This window comes from Alligator sinensis, unplaced genomic scaffold (genome assembly GCF_000455745.1).
Source record: "Alligator sinensis unplaced genomic scaffold, ASM45574v1 scaffold998_1, whole genome shotgun sequence".
Lineage (NCBI taxonomy): Eukaryota > Metazoa > Chordata > Crocodylia > Alligatoridae > Alligator > Alligator sinensis.
The window spans coordinates 39,373-53,377 of NW_005842630.1; the positions used below are offsets into that span (position 1 = coordinate 39,373).

A 14,005-nucleotide genomic window follows, 5' to 3' on the forward strand; every position below is an offset into this window, starting at 1 on the left:
GCTCTGCTGTTGCTACTGAGTGCTGCCAGCTCTGGCCGCTTGCCACCCTTCCCCCCAGCTGGCTCCGGTCACTCGCTACCCCCTCTGGTCCCACACAGGCTGATATGCTCCAGGCACCACACACCCCTGAGGGACACCACTGGTCACTTCTCGCCAGGACGACACAGATCTGTTCATTAGAACTCTCTGGGTCTTACCCTGCAGCCAGCTTCCTACACACCTGACTGTCTCCCAGTTAAGCCTACAATCCTCCAATTTTCTCATGAGAACACATTATGAACACATTATACTTAACCCTTCCATGACTGTGATCCACTTAAAGTGTTTTTATCCCTGGGGAGCCCCTTAGGCAAACTGGTTCAACCACTTTCAGGGAAAGCGGAAGGCAGGGAAGATAGTCTCAAGGCCTGCTCTGGTCTGGGCCATCTAGCTGCACCAACTACACTCCTGTTAGGCTACAGCACACCAGAGCTACATGATACATAATGTGAGCACTACAAGACAGGCCACTTGGCAAGCTAAACCCCAGTGCTGCTGGTTCTCATCCCCCCAGCTCCTCCCAAATACCTCTCAGCTGAAAGAAGGTGCACTGGACTAAAAGTGAACAGACCAAGAGCTGTGTGTGACTGGTGTGAATTTTTGTGCATTCTCAGTCCTGGGTCAGAAGGAAGATGAATGAGAGCTTGGAGATGCTGGACAAAGTGGACTGGAGTAGAGCTGGGCACTGAAGCCAGGTTTCCAATGCCCCTTCATTGAGTCCCTCCACCTATTAGATCACAGCTGCCAAATTTGGTGTTTAGGACTGATACCTATAGCAGAGTGACCCACCCTCTTAACACAATCACCAGTCCTTAGTTCCCCTCCTACCACCTACCCACTGGAGGAAGCATATGATCCAGTTTCCTCTACTGCTGCCATGTTGCCCATTTGCAAAATACGCCACATCTTGCTCTGGTAGCTGGTGCTTAATAAGGGTAATAGCCTACAACTGCTATTCACAACAAACATGCCTCCTTTGAAGCAAGCAGTAGGTGGGTATGCTGTGGAGATCTCCAGTGCTCTGCATCAGAGGCACTGGATGCTGGTACTGACTGGATGCTAGCACTGACTCTGCCCTCTCAACTGGAGCAGAGTCAGCACCAGCAGCAAGTCTTAGGCCCGGTCTCCCTTGCCAAATTTTGCCAGCATAGCTACACTGGCTACAAGCATGAAGGACCAAACTAATTCCCTCCATGCTACAAGGTGTATGCTTTCTTTGTTCAGCTTGCATCACTTTGTCTCTCCACTAAATGGCTCTGCTTGCCCAGCTGTGGCGGCTGCAGGCCCCAAACACAGTGGTGATCACCACAGCTGCTTCAGCCACGGCTGGCTTCCTAAGCATGCAGAGAGCCTGAACTCGTTATTCAGAGATGGGAGTGTCACCCGCAAATATCACTATACAGTGTTCACCCTGGAGCCTAATGATAAGGTACAACACCCTCATTTAGGGCCTGTTGTCCATCACTGCTTCTCACTCTGCTCTCAGCTGGGCCAGGGGATTGGTCACAACCAACATCCCTGGCTACCAGGCCCGAGTACCTGTATCAGGGTCCCCTCACTTGTTAGAGTTGACAGGAAAGACCATCGTCTTCTGTTCAAACCTGGCTGGTGACCCCCATGCAGACAGCAGATCTCACTAAAAGGACTTGGGAATGCCAGTGTCAAGGATGCACAGCACAGCTGTCCAGCATGGCAGTGCCCCAGCCCCCACTTTGCTGGAGGTTTCTGATTTCCACGATCAGGCGGTTCAACAAGCAGGCTGATTTAGTGGCCCACTGTTTCTGGACTTCAGAACTTCTTGAAAGCAGGAACTGAGCAAGGGGACTTGGGACCTTAGACTCTCCCATCCCCTTCCTCAAAGTCTTGGCTGTGGAGGTGAGCAGTCAAGGGTGTGCCAGCCAAAGGCTAAGCTGCAGCATCATCACACATGCAACTACATCCAGGAATGTGGCTGGGCAAGACCTGACCTACACAAGAGTTAGAGCCACAGCCACTTCCCTATTCCTTCTTTAACACTATGGAGAGGCCCCGTGACAGGCTGAACCAGGGCTGCTAACAGGCAAGTGCACCACAGAGCTGGTGGAGCAGCTGGAGGACTGAGCACCTGTGGTGGTGCCACTGGCTCTATTGAGGGGGCTGGTGCTGGCACATGCTGGAACAACACTGGGTACATGAAGTTCCATGTTAAAGTCAGGACCTTCCTTGCTGCCAGGCCACCTCAGGGAGCAGGAGTGCAGGTGGCAAGACATGCCCCTCTCCCTTTTGCCTCTGTAGCAAAACCCCCGTTTCTTTTTTATTTATTTATTTTAAAATGCATTCCCCACCTTCCCCAACCATTTCTGACCTTTTCTCTCCCTCTCTTTTCCCTATAGATAAGTATAAGTAAGATAAGATGTAGGATAAGCTTTAAACATTTTTATTTTGGTAGCAAGTTTTTGGTTTTGGATATCCACTGTTGTATATTGTATTATTATTAGGTTTGTATTGATTTTTACTGTTGTAGATTGTATTATTATAATTTTCGTACTGATTTTTATTGTTTCATATGGACAGCGTATGGTTTAGGCCTGTGTTTGTAAGTGAACCAAAGTCATGTCAAGTTTCCATTTTATATGTCAAGCCTCCATCTTCTGTCCTCTGCCTGGGCATCCCATGTTACAACTGTATGAGTCCTGTACCCCTACCATATAAATTCATAGATGTTAGGGTCGGAAGGGACCTCAATAGATCATCGAGTCCGACCCCCTGCATAAGCAGGAATAGATGACCCCAGCTAGAAATTGGTTCCCCGATGAATGAGTGTAAGTGGGAATAATTGAAATACAATGGTAGCAGCCCTCTACTGAATGGCCTGTAATGACTGAGTCATAACCTCGCATTGATTCACCCAGGAACCATGGAGCTCACCCAGGAACAGAGACAAGACCAGCATTTGAAAGACAAAAGACCCTGCAAAACCAGCAACTCTCACCATTACAGACACCCGAAACTGCACATCTCTGCATGGAGCACACATGCTCAGTACACCAAGGGCTGACCCTTGCCTGGGCATGCCTCCTGTCACTAGGGTCACATAAGGTCTGCCCCTATAAAAAGGGGCAGTGAAGACAGACCCAGTGGGAACGCCATTTCCATCTGAACCAGCATCATGCCACACCACCTATCCACCCAGAGGCCCTGCTAGCAACCCTGCTCTGGACAACACCTACTGGACAAGGACCCCTTCCAGCCTGCATAGGTAGATATTACCTGCACACCACCTCCTACAATTTGGACTCTCTCTCCCCTCCTGGACTTCAGCCCCTGACCTCTTCTGACAGTGTGTGTGTGTGTGTGTGTGTGTGTGTGTGTGTGTGCGCGCGAGAGTGCGAGAGTGCGCGAGTGCGCAAGGGAACCAATTTGGCATTGTGTCACCATCTCCCCTGTTCAATAAAACCACTGTCATTTGCAACCCCGAGTTGGGTCATGTTTTACTGAATCCCAGGTACCTTCCCTATCTTAAATTCCAGCCTCATTCTCTCTCAATTCCAGCTCCCCACCCCTCTCCACTAGTTTCCTGATCTCCTCTCAATTCCTATTGCCTTTTCCCTGTGACTTTCTGCTGCCTTTCTTTGCTTTCCCGCTGCCTTTCAGTCTCTCCTGCTGCTTTTTCTGTGATTTTCTGCTGTCCATCTCTCTGTTTTCAGCCCCTCCCCCCTGCAGCTTCCCAGACTTCTCTAGCTACCCTGGAGCCATCCTCTGGCTCCCCCACACCCAGAGCCCTTCTTTAACACCCACACTTTCCCTTAGTCCCACTTTCCCTCTCCAGCACCTACCTTTTCAGCACCTCCATAGCTCTGGCTCCAGTCCCAGACTCTGTGCTGGCATGTTTCCCTGTTCTGCAGGCTTTGGGCGTTCTTTTAATCAATTAAGATCAATTAACCTAAAGTTACCCCCGTGCCTCAGTTCTTCAGCCCAGGCCCCTGCAGTCTACTGGTTCTAATCCCGGTCCTGGTAACTTTAACTCCCTACACTTCTACTTTCTTACCTTAACCTTTCCCCAGGTATCCCAAGTACACCAAGCACATGCATACATACACATCACAACACCCAACTTAGGAACTCACCTGTGTGTATGTGTAGGTGGGTGGTATGTGTGTGAATTAGTGAATACACATATATATACATATATAGATATCATTGTGTGTGTGTGTGTGGTATATGAATTAGTAATCCACGTATGTGTACTGGATGTGCAGGTGTTGGTAACTGATTCTGTCTAAATGTGGTGTGTGTAGCATGTATGGGCTTAAACTGGTGATAGATGTGCATGAACCTAGACTGGTTATTTTGAATGTGTGTGTATCTGAGTTGCTTGTGTGAGTGTATACACACATACATGGCATTGTGTGCACGATATACGAATTAGTGATCTGTGTCTAACTTTTGGGGTGTATAGTGTATATGCTTGAATTGGTGATAAGTATGTATGTGCCTAGGCTGGTTTGGAGGTGTATGTGCTTGAGCTGGTAGTGTGCGTGTGTATGTACCTAATTGATTTGTGTGTGTTTTGTATATGTGCAATTGTGTCACACCCTCCTGCCCAACAGTACAATACTGAGATCCTGAGAGTTGGCCTGACCCCCCAAGGCAACACCTCCATGAGTCTTCACACAGCTGGGTAGACAGGGTTGGAATGTAGATATTGTAACAGGGAGACCTGAACGAACTGAAACTAATCTTAGCCCACTTCCGCTTAGGATCAGACTGGTTGCCATATTTGGGTTCAGGAAAGAATTTTACTCCATGGTCAATTGATATGGACTATGGGGTGGAGGGGGGTGGGGGGGTTGCCTTCCTCTGTAGAAGAAGGTATGGCCCTCTTCCTGATCTCTTGAGCATGTATTACCAACTTTTTACAGCAGCGGGACATTAGCTGCTGTGGTCCCCCTGCTTTACCTGTGACAGTTTAGGGTGTTAGGTCTTGGAGTGCCTCAGAGTTGATTGTGTAGGTTTATTAAGAGGTTAGATTAGGAGTTGGCAGGCCCTGGCAAACGTGCCATGCAAGCCTTTTTGCTCAGCATGCCACAGCCAGTCTGGGATCCAGGCTGCTACCACTGGCCACAGAACCCGGGATGCTGGCACCAGGTGGCTGGGAAGTTCCAAGCCCTTCTGCAAGCATCCTGAGCTCCGTGGCAGCTGTGGCAGGCAGGTGGAAGGCTGCAAAGAGCTGCACCAAGCTCTGGAGCCCTTGGCCTGGTTCTGTGGTAGTGTGGCTGTATGCATATCTCTAAGCCGGGTGGCAGGGGAGGGGCTGGGGTTGCATTGCCTCAGGCCCCTCCCCACCCAGAGGCACTTGTCTACTCGCCATGGTACCGGAGACCAGTGCAGCCATTTGCAGCCTCCTGGCTACTTGTCACAGCCAGCCCAGGTTCTGGGCAGCTGCAACAGACAGTGGGCAGGCTGCAAAAGCTGCACCAGGCTCCAGTATCCTGGCACTGGCTCCGTGCTGGCAGCGATTGCATGTGCGCCTTGGGGCACAGGGCAGGGAAGGGGCTGGGGCAATGTAACCCCAGGCCTTCCCCTGCTGCCTGCCTGGGGTGCATCTGCAGCTACCACCAGCAATGAGGATTGGGCCCCTTGCTGTCTGCCCCTGACAAGCCAAGTTGATGCATGGGTCAGGGTTGGGGTGTTTTTGGGAATCTGGTCAAAAATGCTGCAGACCCCTGGGTTAGATAATTGATCTGTATAGGATGATTTGGAGAGGGACGAACCTGTCTCAGGCAGGGGGTTGGATTATATGACCTCTGGAAGTTCTTTCCAACCCCACTTCTCTATGATTCTAGCTGACCTTTAGTCCCAGCTGTGTCCTGAAGGCATATGCATAGCCTGCACAGCAAGGTACTGGCTGAACACCTGTCTAGAGTTGTATCAACTGGTCAGGGCTGTGTCTGGGGACAGCAGTTACAGGCTCCGAGCACAAAAGAGGCTGGTCCACATGACACAGGGCACTTCAGCACTGTACACTGCAGGCAATCACAAAGACAGGCTCCTCCCAGTCGGTGCCACCACCTGCACTCCAGGGCTATCTGGGAGTGGGAGGGTATTTACATGCACCTACCCTGCCCAGGCCCTTGGTGTATTCCCAGCAAGAGCTGCATGCCCCAACTCCTTCTGATATCATGACACCAGTACCTCAGCACCATCCCTGCTTTTCTTCCCTTTTAGGCTGTTCTCTATTCATGGCTCCGTTTCTCACCAGCTCCCCATGGTCCAGCTCACCTCCCACACTAGGATCTCTTCTCCTTTAACCATGGAGATGTTTTAATTTCTCAGAGGACCATGGATCCCCAGCACCAAGGGCCCTAGAGTGTCTCACACCTCCCAGGTACCTTGCAGCTCCATGACTGGACATGCCACACAACCCCAGTGCTCCATTTATTGCCTTGCTGTCATACTGCACCATAGGATTGTCCCTGGGTCTCTCCAGGGCAGGGGGGAAAAGCCTCCACTTGGACATCTGGCCTGTATTTCTGAGCTCAGGCCTTCTGAGGGCAATGGTGGCAGAGGCAGCCGAGCTAGGAGCCTTCCAGCTTCCTCAGTAAACTCACCTTCTCCCCCTGAAGGGACGGGACAGAGTCCCGCAGGCTGTGAAAGCTGTCTTTGATGTGGTCCCTGCGTTTGCGCTCCAGCGCATTATGATGAGCCCGCTTGTCAGCCTGGAAGAAAGGAACAGAGAAGAGAGGCATGAGGGGTTGCACAGGGACAGACATAATGCTGGGGTGGGTGGGCAAGGGGAACAGCATCCACAGCACAGCCCTGCCAAACAAAGATGGTGAGAGACGGCAACAGCCAGGCACATGCAGACCAATATTGGCCTGTTCAGGAGGGAGCACACATGCCTGCCATGCCCTACACCCAGGTACCAGGCAATTTCAGTGACTGATGCCAGCACCCACACATGTATACAAGCCCCCAAGAAAGGCACAAGTGCCACACTACATATCTAACGTACATGTCTAAGGGAACCATAAGAAATACCTCCCTTCTGTATGTGGGGCCTCCCCAGAGAGGGTCCTACTTAGTGCTTGCCCCTCCTGATTGGGGCACTAGAATTCTAGGACCACATGGTCTCAGCCTCCTGTCTGTTTGAATGTGGTGCTGGGTGTTTAATAGAGTTATGGATTCATACATTGCAAGGCTGGAAGGAACCTTAGAAGATCACCAGGTCTAGCTCCCTGCACCAAGCAGGTGACCCCCGCAAGGTAACTGTCCAGTCTCCTCTTGAAGATTTCCAGGGTAGGTGATTGCACCACCTCTGAAGGGAGCTTATTCCACAGTCTGGACACCCTAATTGTGAAGAAGTTTTCCTAATGCTGAGCCTGAAACAGTCTTCTAGGAGTTTATGACCATTACTCCTGGTTTTCTCCAAGGGTGCCCTGGTAAACAGTTGTTCGCCGAGCTCTTGACATATGCCCCAGATGTAACGGTAAGCTGCTACCAAGTCCCTTCTCAGCCTTCTCTTCTTCAGGCTCAAAAGTCCCAGGTCCCTCAGCCTTTCCCTGTATGGCTTGCCACACAAGTCTCTGATCATATGGGTGGCCCTTCTCTGGACCCTCACAAAATTTTCCATGTCTTTGTTGAAGTGCAACACCCAGAACTGGATGCAGTACTCCAGCTGCAGTCTCAGCAATGCCGAGTAGAGTGGAAGAATCACCTTCTTGGTTTTGCTGGAGATGCATTGATTGATGCATGCCAGAGTATTATTTGCCCTGCTGGCTACAGCACTGCACTGACGGCTCATAATCGTACTGTGGTCTATTATTATATCCACGTCCCTTTCATTTGTAGTGCTGGTCAGATCGGCATTGCCAAGCCTGTAGGTGTGTAGGGGATTGTTCATCCCTAGGTGGAGCAATTTACATTTCTCGATGTTAAACTTCATCTGGTGCTGGTCCGCCCAACCTGCCAGCCTGTCTAGGTCCGCCTGCATCTGCAGCCTATGCTCGAGCATGACCACGCTTCCCCATAACTTGGATGTTATCTGCAAACTTGGCCAGTGAGCTCTTCACTCCCTCATCCAAATCATTGACAAAGATGTTAAAAAGTACTGAACCAACTGCCAACTCGAGGAACGCTGCTGCCCATTTCTCGCTAAGATGACACAGATCCATTCAGTAGGACTCTCTGGGTCCTACCCCACAGCCAGCTTCCTACCCACCTATCTTGCAGTTAAGCCCACAATCTTCCAATTTTCTCATGAGAACATCATGGGATACCAGATCAAAAGCTTTTTGGAAGTCAAGGTATACAATGTATACACACAATGGGTGCACACATTGTATGCACTGTGTTAATGCTGGCTTTGGCCTGACAACAGCCTTCTCTCTAATACCCTCAGTGACCTGTCTTAGAGGAACAGGCTGGAATGAACTGCTATAGAGGCCTATGCTAGTGGCTACCTCCATCCACTTTGGTGATAGCCAGGAGACCATCAAACTAAAGGAGGCCTAAAGCAACCCTAGCCTGGCACAACTGCAACTCTGCTGTGGACAGGGTTACCAAGAGGACTTCAGGGAGATGGCTCTGCTCATGCCTGCAGGACTGGGTGCTGGTGTCTGCTCCAGCTGTGCACCAGGAGCACTTGGCAGGGATCCAAGCCAACAGACCCAGGGTCCAGAAGCTGCACTCCCAGACACTGCCTTAGCCATACCCCTTGTGGAGAGGCAGATGCCTTGCCATCAAGAGGGGCAAAGTCTTTGGCAGCTTCAAAAGGCTCCTCACGAGGCCCTTGTAACAGCCGTGGGGAGTGTTTTGGGTGACAGGAATGATGATCTGAGGCCCAGGATTTCACGTGACCTGGAAATGCACCATGGCCAGCCCAGTCCAGCCTAGGCTCTCCATTTCTGTCTCACCTCTCCCTGGCCAGCCAGGTCACACACACAGGCACACCTACACTGTGGCACTGGCTATCTCTTGGTGCCAGGCAACACTTGAGTACAGTCACTGCACCTTCAAGATGTCCCTGATGAGCTGTAGTGTGCTGATGGCAAGGCCCAAGATGGAGGTGCCGCTAAGCTGTGCTGATGGCAAGGCTGCAAAGAGCAGGCCAAGAGCCTTCTAAGGACCCTGCCAGGCCTCAAGCAATGAGCTCAGTTGGCACAAGCCCTGCCCAATGCCAAACCAGGGCAGCAGGACAACACTGCACCCTATTCATTCAGACAGCCTGGTCTGCTGCCAAGCTGCTCTCTAGTGCTGTCTCGTTAGCTGCCTGCCTGGGCTGGCAGGAGACGGCGAGGGAGGGAGAAGGCCAGGTTGCTCAGCCAGGGGCCCCAGCCCCCAAGATCATGTGGGAGATAAGATTGAGAGTCCTGACCCTCGTGGGGCAGGCCCAGGGCCTGCTGTGCTCCCCATCCGGTCTTCCTTTGTACCAAGCTTCAACTACCCTTCCCCTGAATAACAGCAGCCACTGTGTAGGAAACCCAGTCTGACTGTCATCCAGCCAGAGACTTGAGCCCAGCACAACTGAAGGGGCAGTGAGGGGAACCAAGTCCTCATGGCAGACCATCTAATGATGCCTGTAGAGGTCAAGAGAAGTCTAGCTATCCCACAGCCCCTCTTGGTGGAACACTCAGTGGCACATGTCAATCCAGGCACAGACACAAGGCTCTAGATCAGCTGACAGCGCAAGCCAGCAAGCACAGAAGGACCTTGTGACCCAGGAGCAGAGTGGCTCACAAAGGAATAAAAGCCAAAGACTGTTGAGCAGCCACCTCTCCACAGTCAACAGCCCTGAACAAGTACTACCTGTGGGCAATGTCGTGCTTGGTGCTCCCTGAAACCTGAAGTTTTCAGAGCATCTCCTGAAAGCGAAATCTCCAGCAGCTGCAAGCCCTGAGCTGAGGACATTGCTCCAAGGCCACGCACACATGAACCAGGTATCGCGCGCGCAGGGGGGGCAGGGGCGCCAGCGGTGCAAGTCAAGCTGGCCTGATTTTAAAAAGCTCTGAATACATGACAGCCTTGCAAATCCACCTCTGGCTGGACTGGAGCAGTTTTCCCTCATACACTCCAGCATCCACCACCACAGGATGCAGAGCTGTCCCATTAGCATTCAGCTGGTGCGAGTAACCTATGTGTTTGAGCCTTCCCACTTGCGCATCCTGACCTAGCTCTCCATGGCAGCTGGCCCCCAGGTTGGTGTTCTTGAGGCAAGGCAAAGTGAGCCAGGCTGCTAGGAGCCTCTTTGTGGCCCCTCTTCATCAGATCAGTTATCCCCTTTTCCTGGGCTTCCCCTGTGAGAAGGTGCCAACAGGATGCTTATATTCTGTAACACCACTGCCTTCATCAGGACCGGAACTAATCAATACCATTCAGCAAAGGCACCTCAGGAAATCTGGCACCAGACTGAACCCAGGGAATCATATATGTGTTTGTGTTGCATAATCAATTCCAACCTGAGCAGCAACTGGTTTGCTATAGAGGCTCAGAGCTCAGTATATCACAGCTCCCTCTCAACTATTTCCCCCCCCATCCCCAAATTACAGCTTCCACAAAAACAGATGCACTTTTAGACACCCAGTCAGTTTCGCAGAATTTCCAAACGGGATTTAAACAATCATACAAAACCACACTTTGCACGGGCAACTTGTTTGGAGCCAGCAGGGACTTTCAAGATCCAAGTTTCAGAGTGTTCTTAACTAGACTATTAATGCTAATAGCAATTTAAAGTGAATTGGTAAAGTCTTGGATACTGTCAGCTTGTTGCTCAGTTACTTATTTGGGAGTCATTTAGTGCAGATGGCAAGAACAGACCAGATGACATTTCACATCCTGCTTCTCTGTGCTAGCATGAGGTTAGTGGGTTTCAGTTACAACTGCTGCAGAGAAAGGTTCACAGAAAAGTTTTCACTGAAATTTTGAGATTCACAAGCAAAGTCAAACTGGACTTGCCTGATTCTTGTTACTCCTGGAGCTGTTGCACATCACTAATGTTTGCCCAGAAATCCTTCCAGATTATAAAGAAAAAAAATTCAGAAATTGTTTTTGGTCAAGACATGTTCGCTTACGACTGTTACCAGGAAGCCCAAAATTGTAAAAACTGAAGGGGTGGAAACAAAAACACCTGTACTTTCAGTTTCTTTTCTTTACATATTCCATGACTTCCTGTAGCTAGGTAAGCCTCTCTATTTTCCCCACTTTGCTTGGATCTGGTCAAGATACAATGGGAAAAAAAAAATATATATTAAAAATATATTACATAAAAAAAAAAAGTAAGAGGCCCTGTGACTTCAAAGCCATTTACATTAGCACGAGGCACCTAAATCAAGGGAAGCACCTAAAACTAATTTTAACTCTTGTTTTTATTGAAGTGGAGATCCATTCAGCTCTGGAATTTCAAGTTTGTGAGCAAGATTCAATTGGATCACCCAGAACAGAAGAGGGATTTGGAGCCAGCCCTATTCCAAGAGCCTTAGGGAGGCATTGCATATAGCTCAGTAACGCACTAACCCATATACACTTTTCCCAGAGGAGACTGGGTGTGATGATTAGAACTGGATAGATCCGTATTAAACAGTGCATAACCCTAAGAAAAGACAAGATGCCTGCACAGACCCTCAGTGCAGAGCCACAAGAACTCTTCAGAATACCCAGATGTGTCACAGTCTAGGCAATCCCTACAAATTAAACAATCAAGCGGGTGGCCTGAGAAATACCAAACTCTGCAAATGAATACCAGTTCTTGAAAAGCAGCTCCCTGGGAGCCCGTGGTCAAACACTGTGGCCCCGTCACCCAACAAGCCAGCCTTATTCACCAGCATTTGGACTTTGCAACCTAGATTATCTAGACTGGAGGCTTTTGGAAGTGCTGGAGGAGAGCAGCACCACAATTGCTCTGAGGCTGGGGACACAGAGGAATGTATCAGCCAAACTAGAACACTCAGAATCTAAAACCGACTCAAACTGGTTCTAAACTTGGTGTCCCCCTATAACTCACAGAAAATCAACCTGCCCAAATGAAGAGAATTCCTCCACTTCCTATATATTTGAACTGCTGCCAATAGCACAGGACATTGCTGTGTCTGCACCACAATGAGTCTTAAGCACAAGAAAACCTTTTACTTGAGGGCACGGATCAAGGGGATGCAACACGTGCATGCTCGCTCTGGGATTCCATAGAAAACTGCAGGCCTTGGCACATGCTTGGTCCCGCCTGGCAGCCTGCCACAAGGAAAGGCAGACTTCAGAAAGGGCTCCTGCTTGTGGTCAGCAATCCCACGAGCCCAGGATCTCAGCACAGCAACTCCCAACATGCACCTGGGTCCCCCAACCTCAGAGATGGACCCTTGCACAAACTCTCACCATTTGTGGCACCCAACCCTGCTCCACGCCCAAAACTCACACCATCTGCTTCTTACAACAGCTGCAATTCCCCTATAGTCTCAGCTGACAGTCTACAGCAGCCTCTCCCCTCAAAACAGCGAACACATAGCAAGAAAAAGTAGACGCAGCCTACAGCACACTGCCAGTCCTGCTCCATACCTAACCTCCAGCGTAGCCCATGCACACCACTCCCTCCCCTGACTCACTTTCATGCCTTGCCTCAATCAATCCCAAGAGTCAATCCCACCACACATTGTCCTACCCTAGATCCACTACAACATACAACCCAGTCCACATGCATCCCAACAGACCAACCTGACTTAGGCCTACTCCCACAACTCTTCCCGTTGCAGCCTAGCTTGCATGTGCCCCACAACACTCACCCACCACTGCTCTATCCCACCCAAACACAGCTGGCCCCTTCACCTAGAAATAATCTGCACCCTGATGTACAGGGACAATCCCAGCCCAAAATATTTCCCTCCCCACCCCAGATCCCTGCCTATACACACCTGGCCTAGACCATCCTCCCCACAACCTCTTGCCATATTCAAACCTGGCAGCGCCCATTTCCCCCCACAACCCTGGCCTAGCCCCTTTTGATGTCAGCCCATCCCTACACCAAGCTGAGACCATTTTGCCAATGGGTGACTGGTGCCACCTTAGTAGGGGGGGGCACGTGGCCCCCCCCAGCGACAAGTCAGTGACCTGTCACAAAGCAGCTGCGGTGCTCCTAGAAGCAAGGGGGGGGTGGGGGGGGAGCCCTCTGTGGTGCCACCCCCAGCGACCTGAGCGGCGAGTGCGGCCAGTCAGGGGGTGCACCAGCACTCACACGGGATGCACATGCACCCACTACGTATCACCAATAATTTGGCCTCAACTTGGGTCACTGCATGCCTCACAGACCACTGCCCCCACTATCCCTGCCCATGCATAGACACAACTTAGATCGCTCTGCTGCCTCCTACCCACATACACATTTGGAACAGACCATTCCCCCTCAGCACCTGCATTACTGGTTAAGATCAGTACACGCCCACCTGCACACCACCTCTTGCCCCCATCCTGTGCTAGGCTCAGACCACTCACATGCCAGGCGAGATTTCTTCCATCTGACCTCTGCGCCCCCCCCACCAGGCCTAACCCAGAGCATTGCACCCCCCCTCAATCTCTGCCCAGATGTTTCCAGCACACATCCTCCCTCCCAGCACACGAATGCATCCTACTAGACCATTCTCTGCAGCTCACCCATCTGCCCTGGCCCACGCATGCCTGCCTGTCCTTGGCCCCTCTCCCCCAAGCACGCTTGCCCTTGTCACACACAAGCAGCAAGGATCCCAGCCCGTCACATGTCCTGCCCAGCTTAGCCCCCCTTGCACAAACAGATGTGCACCATCCCACCCAATAGGAAGACGTGCACTCTGCAGACGAGGGTCTCCCCAGGCATCGCACACCTGTGCCTGCATCTGCCAGTCTGGTCTGCCCCACGTGCCCCAGCTGGTTCACCTTGGCAGGACTCCCACGCACACGGCACCCAGTGCCTTGTGCAGCCCACACCGGTGCCCACCCGCAGCCGGACCCACCCCACGGCCCTCCCCGCCCG

The 14,005-nt window shown here is 51.2% G+C and overlaps 1 protein-coding gene across 6 annotated transcripts in view; it reads right to left on the minus strand.

The window, feature by feature from the left end:
- MAX (MYC associated factor X) overlaps positions 1-14,005 on the minus strand; it is a 22,236-nt gene that overhangs the window by 7,061 nt on the left and 1,170 nt on the right. For 3 of the 6 annotated variants that reach the window (XM_025215224.1, XM_025215222.1, XM_025215221.1), the window contains exon 2: positions 6,630-6,737. In XM_025215224.1, the coding sequence (XP_025071009.1) occupies positions 6,630-6,737 (108 nt within the window). Of the gene's footprint in view, positions 1-6,629; positions 6,738-10,971; positions 11,022-13,856; positions 13,895-14,005 lie in introns of those variants that run through there. The other 3 variants (XM_025215225.1, XM_025215223.1, XM_025215226.1) reach the window with 2 other exon arrangements.